The following is a 9,421-nucleotide window of genomic DNA, read 5'->3' as shown; positions in this document are numbered from 1 at the left end:
TTTATTATGTGATAGGTATAAAAGTATTATGATACAATAATTTAATCTATATAAGAATATAATTCTATTATAATGTTTAAAAGTCTAACTTTTTTATTATATTTATTAAAATTCACCATTAATATGTAAAGACATTAATTAATACTCCTAATAGTATAATAAATACGTACATCTTTTTTATTATATAATTATATATATAGAAACTTTAAATTACACACCTTTAATTCTAGGGAGTTATTTTAAGAAATAATTAAGAATAATTCTAGTTAATTAAGAAAATGACATGTATGATTATTTAATTCAGATTAATTAAGAAATTGACACGTAGCACATGTTTTATAATAATGTATAGATAGATAGATAGATAATATAATATAATATAATATAATAAATCTTATAGTCAAAGTCAACGTTGTCTCTACCCCAAGCAGTGAAGACTATTTTCATCAGGGCAATCAGCTCGAACACCCTAAATTGGTCCTCCTCTTTTCAATCACTGATGCTCAATTGCTATTGCCTTGTTAATAATCTTTAATTTTCTTATTGTAGTTGTCTGTATTTACTTAGATTCGTTATCTTGTATTCAATTGCATTTTCAGCAACAGGTTTTTGACTATCCGCTTCTTATATTTGGACATCTTTATTAATTTTTCTGATAGAATGAAATAATAACGCCCTATGCTAGCATGAAATTTCACTCTAAATTTGTAGTATAATATTCGCTTTACTATTTCTCAAATATTATATCATTATGAATTTCAGAATTCAGACCTATAAGAATGGTAGGAAAAGTTTATTTGATCAGTCTTGCATTGATCTTTCTTGCAAACCAAGTAGAATCAGATGCGTATGATCATCGGTATGAAAAAGGAGATATAGTCCCCTTTTATGCCAACATAGCCAGCCCGTTTGCGAATAATCGGTAATTGATTACTCACATTTGGTGAATTAAGTGTTCTTGTATGAATATACAATTTAATTTAATTCATTGTTATTGTTTGCAGGGAAACATATGCTTATTATGATCTTCCCTTTTGTTTACCAGGTACTTGTTTACTGTACTCATTTATATCTCTTTTACCTGTGGTGACTTGTTAAATCTAGGTTGTTCGTATATACGAGTAGGATACTAGGATTTAAGTATTGAAAGTCTGATATATAGAGTATTGGTTTGGATTTTTGGGAGTAATCAAATAAGGAAATTGTCGAATGGTTTGGTTTTGTTCTTGTATGTATCTTGAAAAACCCAAATAATCACATAATGCAATCTGAAAACCTGAAACCTGAATCCTTTTATCCAAAGAAACCAATATGAATAACTAAAGATGGCTTAAATTCCTACTAAATTATTCAGCCATCTGAATAAACTAAATCAAGGTTCAAAATCCCTTAAATTTGTCTTAACCTTAAAATTATGACATTTATTTGTGTATGTATTACAGTATATGTTTATGTTTATTCAATAACAGATAATGTGACAGAGAAGAAACTTAGTTTGGGTGAGATGTTGAATGGGGCTCGTCTTGTTACAGCTCCGTATATACTTGAATTCCGTGTGGATAAAGATGTTCAAGTTTTATGCAATAAGACACTGACCAAATCTGACGTTTCTAAGTTCAGAAATGCGATAGAAAAAGATTACTATGTGCAGCTGTATTATGACGACTTGCCAATTTGGGGTTTCGTTGGATCGTATCAACGAGAATACACAGATGAAGGAAGGTTTAATACCAAGATCAAGAAAAAGTATTTGCTTAACACACATTTTAAGTTTGAAGTATTTTACAATAAGGATCGTGTTATTGAGGTCATTTTTCTAACAAGTCATAATTCTGTCACGAATACAATAGACGTAACTGACGACAAGGAAGTTGTTGCAGAGTTTACGTACTCTGTTAAGTGGTCGGTTACAGAACAGTCTTTTGATAAGAGAATGGAGAAATACATAAGTTTTTCGTTCTCACCGAATTACATGTCTGTGCATCGTGACTCGATTACAAACTCGTCTGTTATACTCCTCATCTTGACCGTCTGCTTAGTAACATTTTACGCGCTGGTCCTACGCAAAGACATTTCCAAGTATTAGTTATGTTCCAAACACAAGTATTTTTTCATAATTATGTAGGTCTCTTATATTTTGTGTCTCTAAATGAAAGGTACTCAAACGATGTGGAAGAGAATCAAGAAGAGACGGGATGGAAGAACATACATGGTGACTTGTTTAGATTCCCGCAACATAAGTCGTTATTTGCTGCCGCTCTTGGTTCTGGCACCCATTTACTTGTATTGTCAGTATCTCCAAAAATTAATCTTCTTCTTATCTAGTATTTATTACTTATTATTTGTTTATTTATTATCTATTATATTATTAAGTATATACGGAGTATAACTGAATGTCATAATTATGTCATCTTTTGTCATAAAGATTGAATATTTACCTTGAGATTAGTTCTATTTTCATTCATTGATTTTGAATGATGATGTCATAATTGTCAGTCTTCAAAACTTCCATTGATTAGTTGATTTCAATTTCAACGTTGATTTGTAACAAATTCAACTACCTCTCTTATAATAACAAAACAAACTCAATTAAGTTTGTTCTCTCCTCCATATATGATAAGAAAACTTTTTATTATTGTTATTAATTATTATTATTTATTTTAATAATAATAATAATAATAAGTATTGTGAAATTATTAATTATTGTTGTTATTAAATTATTAATTATTAATTATCAATTACGCGAAGTCGTGAGTGTACACTAGTAATACTTGAAAATGATCTCCTTATTTCATTGCAAGTAACCAAAACATAGAATATGTAACCATCAATTTCTATACTTTTGCAGCATTGTAGCAGTTCTAGTTCTGGGCCTCAGGGGTTTCTTTCAGCCGTATACTCGAGTATTTTGGAATGCACTTATAATTGTATATGCAATTACATGTGTGGTTTCAGGATATACATCTGTTTCTTTATATACCCAACTCGAAGGATCCAATTGGGTATATGAATTTATCAATGCCGCTTTTACATATATAATTTTAAAATTTCAAATTTATTCACATAACGATCTTGGATTTTTTGCTTAACAGATGAAGACTCTATTGCTAGCTGGAGGATTATATTTTGGACCTCTGTGTCTCACATTTAGTTTCTTAAATAGTGTTGCCATATTTTATGGAACCACTAATGCATTGCCATTAAGAGCGATAATCATGTTATCTCTTGTGTGGATATTTGTGGCATTACCATTGCTTCTTTTAGGAGGAAATATAGGGAAAAACAGAAAGTCTGATTTTCATGCTCCTTGCAGAACTAACAAATGTTCTAGAGAGGTTCTTCACTTGCGTTGGTACAGGGGTCTCGTCCCTCAAATGGTTTTGGCGGGAATTTTGCCATTTAGTGTCGTCTATATTCAACTTTACTACATATATGCAGCTGTTTGGGGCCATCGCGTTTACACACTTTATAGTGTCCTGTTTGCCGTCTTCATTCTACTTCTGGTCATAACTGCGTTAGTGTCAGTAGCTCTGACATACTTTCAGCTGGCTGCTGAAGATCATGAATGGTGGTGGAGGTGCGTTCAATTAGTTAATTGATGTTTATGCATACTAATCTACTATCTAGTACTTGGTCAAATGTTGATAAGGGCTAATTAGTGTTGTTTGTTTGGCACAGGTCATTTTTGTGTGGTGGGTCTACAGGATTGTATATGTATGGTTATTGCTTTTACTACTATTTTTGGAGATCAGACATGAGTGGTTTCATGCAAACTTCCCATTTCTTTGGCTACATGGCTTGTGTTTGCTACGGCGTATTTCTTGTGCTCGGAAGTGTTGCTTTCCGTTCGTCATTGCTCTTTGTTCGTTACCTGTATGCTGCTATAAAATGTGACTGACACGCAGGGACGCAGCTTGAACATATTCATTGGGAGGGGCCGAGATCATTACACTAAATAAGAAAATGTGTTAAGAGATAAACTTTCATTAAGGGTAGCTTGAATATGTACAAGGCCTACCGTATTTTTAGCAACATACCGTTTATAATCGTACTTTATCTAGATTGATTTCATAAACATTCGATACTTAATTTTTTTTTGGACATTAGTTTGGCTCACATCGAGCTATGAAAAAAGCTTAAATGCAGTTTTGATGTAGTTTATTGTAGCTTATTATATTTCTATTTATATTATTATATTTATTTATATATATAAAATTAAATATAAAATGCACACTTAAAAATGCAATTTTAACTTGTATCGTATGGACTACTTTCTTATTTTAGTGATTTAAGTTGCAACAACTTAAACTACCGGATTGATCATATAATTGAAAGATATGTTTAAGGACTATTTCTGTAACATACTAAAATTCATCTGATAAAAACAATACTGTACTTTGATGATTCACACCTCAGCGTCAAAGTCAACGTCGTCTCTACCTCAACCAGTGAAGACTATATTCAGCTCAATCACAGCAAATAGTTCTTTTCTTTCTCCATTGCTGATGCTCTACTGTTGCCTTGTTAGTATTCTTTATTTGCTGATTGTTATTCTTTGTATATAATATTCGCAATACTTTTTTTTTTAAACGCTGTTTTTTTGGCATCAGTAGATAGTTTATTTCAACGACCCTCATCATTTGCACGTATCACACACGTTCGGGGTTCCGCCCGAACGTGTGTGATACGTGCAAATGATGAGGGTCGTTGAAATAAACTATCTACTGATGCCAAAAAAACAGCGTTTAAAAAAAAAAGTATTGCGAATATTATATACAAAGAATAACAATCAGCAAATAAAGAATACTAACAAGTCCGTGAACAAATCCGGTAAAACCACCCTATAGAGTCAATATATACCACCATTATTGGTGTTCAATTGTTTTAAAGAAAATCATGTCATTCCTAAGGATGCAACCCATACCTCTCCCTATCTCATGTCACAAAGTACATGGGGTGAGCCGTTGGGCTATGCACGCAAGTTCAATACTCGCAATACTTAGATTCATTAACCTGTGTTCAATTGCATTTACAACAACATGACAACTTAATGCCACAAATATGAGTAACTAATTACCGAGGATTCGCAAACGGGCCAGCTATGTTGGCATAAAAAGGGACTACATCTCCTTTATCATACCGATGATTAGATCCATCTGATTCTACTTTGCTTGCAATGAAGATCAATGCAATACTGATCAAATGAACTTTAAGTAATCCTACCATTCTTTTTGGTCTGAAATTAGAATTGACAAAATATTTAAGAAATAATCAATCAAATACTATACTACTACCAAGTTAGTGTGAAATTTTAGGCTAACGTAGGACATTAATATTTCTTTCTAGCAGACAAATCAAGGATTGGCAAATATAAAAAAGCTTTAGAACCCATGAAAATTTGACCCCACCATTTTCACGGCGTCTCTTTTTATCCCGTTTTTATTTGTATTATCCCGTTTTTATTTGTATTACGTTTTTTTTTTTTTTTTTTGAGGTCCTCTCGGAAGCAATCTCTCTACTTTGGGAGTAGAGAGGAGGATGACTTCCTCTCTCGGTGGGTGGAGAATTTTTTCTCAACTCGTGGTTAGAGGGACGACTTCTCTTCTATTCTAGGGTAGAGGAAGGATTGTCTACATCTCACCTCCCCATACCTCGCATGCGCGGGATTGGGTATTGTTGTTGTTGTTGTTGTTGTTGTTATATGAATATACAGTTGAATTGATTCATTGTTATTGTTTGCAGGGAAACATATGCTTATTATGATCTTCCCTTTTGTTCACCAGGTACTTATTGTACATCTTTTGGTCCATCATTTATATATTTATATATACGATTACGATTCAAGTAATAGAAAATGTAATAGTGGTGTATCCAACTCTAAGTTTATGTGGGTGTTTGGATTTGATTTTTCGGGTTTACGGGCTTATTTGATATTCTAAAAGCCAATAAGCTTCACTTAACACTTCGAGTTTATTGTATCAAAGAATCAATAAACTCAGGTTAATAAGTGATAAGCTCATAATTCCAAAGAATAAAGATTAGTGGTTGTTTGAAAATTAACCAACCAAGTAACCATTGAGCACGGAAGATAAGCTAATTCGAATACCTCGTATATTGTATGTATGAAGTGTTCAGTTATATCTATCTTATGTGCCCGACTTCTATGTAAATTGTTAATCAATGACTCCTATCGGATTACTCGCTCTTCCGGGTAGCCCGAACAGGGAAAAACCTTGTACCTTTTACCCTGTTTTTACCCTTTTATCAGTGTTCGAAATCCCTTCTATTCGGGTAATCCAAAACCCACCCGAATAAGCTGAAGTCTTAGTTTTGGTTGGGATTAGGTGACCCATTCTTCGGGATGGGTCTTGGGTGGATTGAGAGTTGACCAAAAGCCAAGTAAACCGGACCAATTAATGCAATTAACCGAAAATCTACTTGTTGAACACTTCTATAACCTACACTAGAAACTTGTAGAGTTGGAATGTTGGATGCACACATTATACTTTTGGGTAAAGTTTGATACACTTTATAGATGCCTAACCTTATGCATATATATTTTTATTCATAAACAGATAATGTGACAGAGAAGAAGCTTAGTTTAGGTGAGATGTTGAATGGGGCTCGTCTTGTAACAGCTCCGTATATACTTAAATTCCGGGTAGATAAAGATGTTCAAGTATTATGCAATAAGACACTGACCAAATCAGACATTTCTAAGTTCAGAAATGCGATAGAAAAAGATTACTATGTGCAGCTGTATTATGACGACTTGCCAATTTGGGGTTTCGTTGGGTTGGTTCACCGAGAATACGAAGATGAACAAAGATTTAAGACCAAGAGCAAGAACAAGTATTTCCTTTTCACACATTTTGAGTTTGAAGTATTTTACAATAAGGATCGTGTTATTGAGGTCCTTTTATGAACACGTCAAAAATCTGTCGCAGACGTAACCGGCATCGACGACAAGGAAGTTGTTGCAGGGTTTACATACTCCGTTAAGTGGTCGGTTACAGAACAGTCTTTTGATAAGAGAATGGAGAAATACATCGGTTCTATGTTTTTACCACATCACATGTCTGTGCATCGCGGCTCAATTACAATCTCGTCTATTACAATCCTCATACTTATCGCCTGCTTGCTAACGTTTTACTTGCTAGTCCTTCGCAAAGACATTTCCAAGTATAGATTCTATTCTATTAGCCAAACACAAGTAATAATTTCTTCATAATTATGTATGTCTACTAACACGTCTTATATTGTGTGTCTCTTAATGAAAGGTACTCAAACGATGTGGAAGAGAATCAAGAAGAGACGGGATGGAAGAACATCCATGGTGACGTTTTTAGATTCCCGCAACATAAGTCATTATTTGCTGCTGCTATTGGTTCCGGCACCCAGTTGCTCGTATTGTCAGTATCTCCAAAAAAAAAAACAATAATAATAATAAATAAATAAATACTCCCTCCGTCCTAAAATAATTGTCCTATTTGACTTTTAGGAGTCTTTCTTTTACAACTTTGACTTTAAATATTCTTGTTTGTGTTACATAATACTTGATGAAATTTATATGAATATATTAGGTTTTAAACGTGCTTTTATATAATTCTCACCAAATATTATACAACAGAAACACAAACAAAAATATTTAAAATCAAAGTTGAAAAATAAAGACTTCAAAAGTTAAACTGGGACAATAATTTATGGAGGGAGTAATACTAATTGAAAATGACCTCCTTATTTAATTGCAAGTAACCAAAAGATAGAACTTTTAATTCTATACTTTTGCAGGATTGTAGCAATTCTAGTTATGGGACTCAGGGGTCTCTTTCAACCGTATGTTCAAGGAGTATTTTGGAATGCACTTGTAATTGTATATGCAATTACATGTGTGGTTTCAGGATATACATCTGTTTCTCTATATTCCAAACTCGAAAGATCCAATTGGGTATATAATTTATTCACAAATATAATTTCTAAATTATAAATTAATTTATCCATATAATGATCTTGAATTTTTGCTTGACAGATGAAGAACCTGTTGCTAACCGGAGGGTTATATTTGGGGCCTTTGTGTCTTACATTTAGTTTCTTACATAGTGTGGCCATATTTTATGGAACAACTATTGCATTGCCATTAAGAGCGATAATCATGTTATCTCTTGTGTGGATAATTTTAGCATTACCGTTGCTTCTTTTAGGAGGAATTTTTGGTAAAAACAGAACATCGGATTTTCATGCTCCTTGTAGAACCGCAAAATGTCCTAGAGAGGTTCCTCACCTGCGTTGGTACAGGGGTCTCGTCCCTCAGATGTTTTTAGCGGGAATATTGCCATTTAGTGTCGTCTTCATTCAACTTTTCTACGTATTTGCAACAGTTTGGGGCCATCGCATTTACATACTTTATGGTATTCTGTTTGTCGTCTTCATTCTACTTCTGATCATAACTGCTTTAGTGTCAGTAGCTTTCACATACTTCCAGCTAGCTGTTGAAGATCATGAATGGTGGTGGAGGTGCGTTTAACTAATCAATTGGTGTTTAACAGCATCAATTTTTATACTTTTAGTATTATAGTTTATTGTAGTGGCGGATCTAGGATTCGTAGTTACAGGTGTTGTCACTAGTTAAAAGCTCAAAAAAGTTACACTGTTCAATGGTGTCACAAAAAAAAAAAAAAAAAAAAAAAAAAAAAAATTTACACTATCTAGTCGTATCACTGCTAAAAAGCTCAGAAAAATTTCCACTGTATCGCGTATTTCACTGGTAGCCCGTGCTACCACTGGAATCATAATAGATCCGCCCTTGGTTAATTGTATGGGCTAATTTGTGCTATTTGTTTGGAACAGGGCATTTTTGTGTGGTGGGTCTACAGGATTGTTTATATATGGTTATTGCTTTTACTATTATTTCTGGATATCAGACATGAGTGGTTTCATGCAAACTTCCTTTTTCTTTGGCTACATGGCTTGTGTTTGCTATGGCGTATTTCTCGTACTTGGAAGTGTGGCTTTCCGCGTGTCATTGTTCTTCGTTCGTTACCTGTATGCTGCTATAAAATGCGACTAATAGGTAAGTTGTAATGTACGTACTTGATGTTCAGAAAGACGATATTTTTAGTTGTACTTAATTGGGAAACATATATATTTATATTTGCACGATGATAATGAAAGAGCAATATACTCTACAATTGTATTATACTTCCTTCGTTCCATAAGGGCAGTCTTATTTGACTTTTTGTTGGATTAAAATATATTAATGAATTATTTAATTTACCCTTCATTTAATGTTGTTATAAAGACTAATTAAAAAATTAATTGCTATATTTAATGTTATATTCTCAATAGTAGAATTGACATATTGGAACTTTAATGATTTTTTTATGGTTATTTTAAGTCAGGGACATAATTTTGAGGAAAAAAA

General features: G+C 33.1%; 1 protein-coding gene and 1 pseudogene across 5 annotated transcripts; both read left to right on the top strand.

Moving 5' to 3' along the window:
• Positions 1–386: 386 nt before the first annotated feature.
• LOC139872658 (transmembrane 9 superfamily member 3-like) lies at positions 387–4,166 on the top strand. 5 transcript variants are annotated; one of them, XM_071860582.1, is made up of 8 exons: positions 393–605; positions 763–859; positions 1,005–1,045; positions 1,470–2,079; positions 2,157–2,288; positions 2,849–3,002; positions 3,093–3,577; positions 3,679–4,166. In XM_071860582.1, the coding sequence occupies exons 2-8, from the start codon at positions 780–782 to the stop codon at positions 3,896–3,898; spliced, it is 1,722 nt and encodes a 573-aa protein (XP_071716683.1). In that variant the 5' UTR covers positions 393–605; positions 763–779; the 3' UTR covers positions 3,899–4,166. The 5 variants fall into 5 exon arrangements, with proteins under 5 accessions (XP_071716685.1, XP_071716686.1, XP_071716683.1 ...); XM_071860581.1 differs by having other exon boundaries at positions 763–922; XM_071860584.1 differs by lacking the exon at positions 763–859 and having other exon boundaries at positions 387–477.
• A 785-nt stretch (positions 4,167–4,951) lies between these two features.
• LOC139870432 (transmembrane 9 superfamily member 3-like) lies at positions 4,952–9,170 on the top strand (annotated as a pseudogene).
• The last annotated feature ends 251 nt before the right edge of the window (positions 9,171–9,421 follow it).

Source organism: Rutidosis leptorrhynchoides, chromosome 10 (assembly GCF_046630445.1).
Source record: "Rutidosis leptorrhynchoides isolate AG116_Rl617_1_P2 chromosome 10, CSIRO_AGI_Rlap_v1, whole genome shotgun sequence".
Lineage (NCBI taxonomy): Eukaryota > Viridiplantae > Streptophyta > Magnoliopsida > Asterales > Asteraceae > Rutidosis > Rutidosis leptorrhynchoides.
This window is presented reverse-complemented; position numbering and strand designations above follow the sequence as displayed.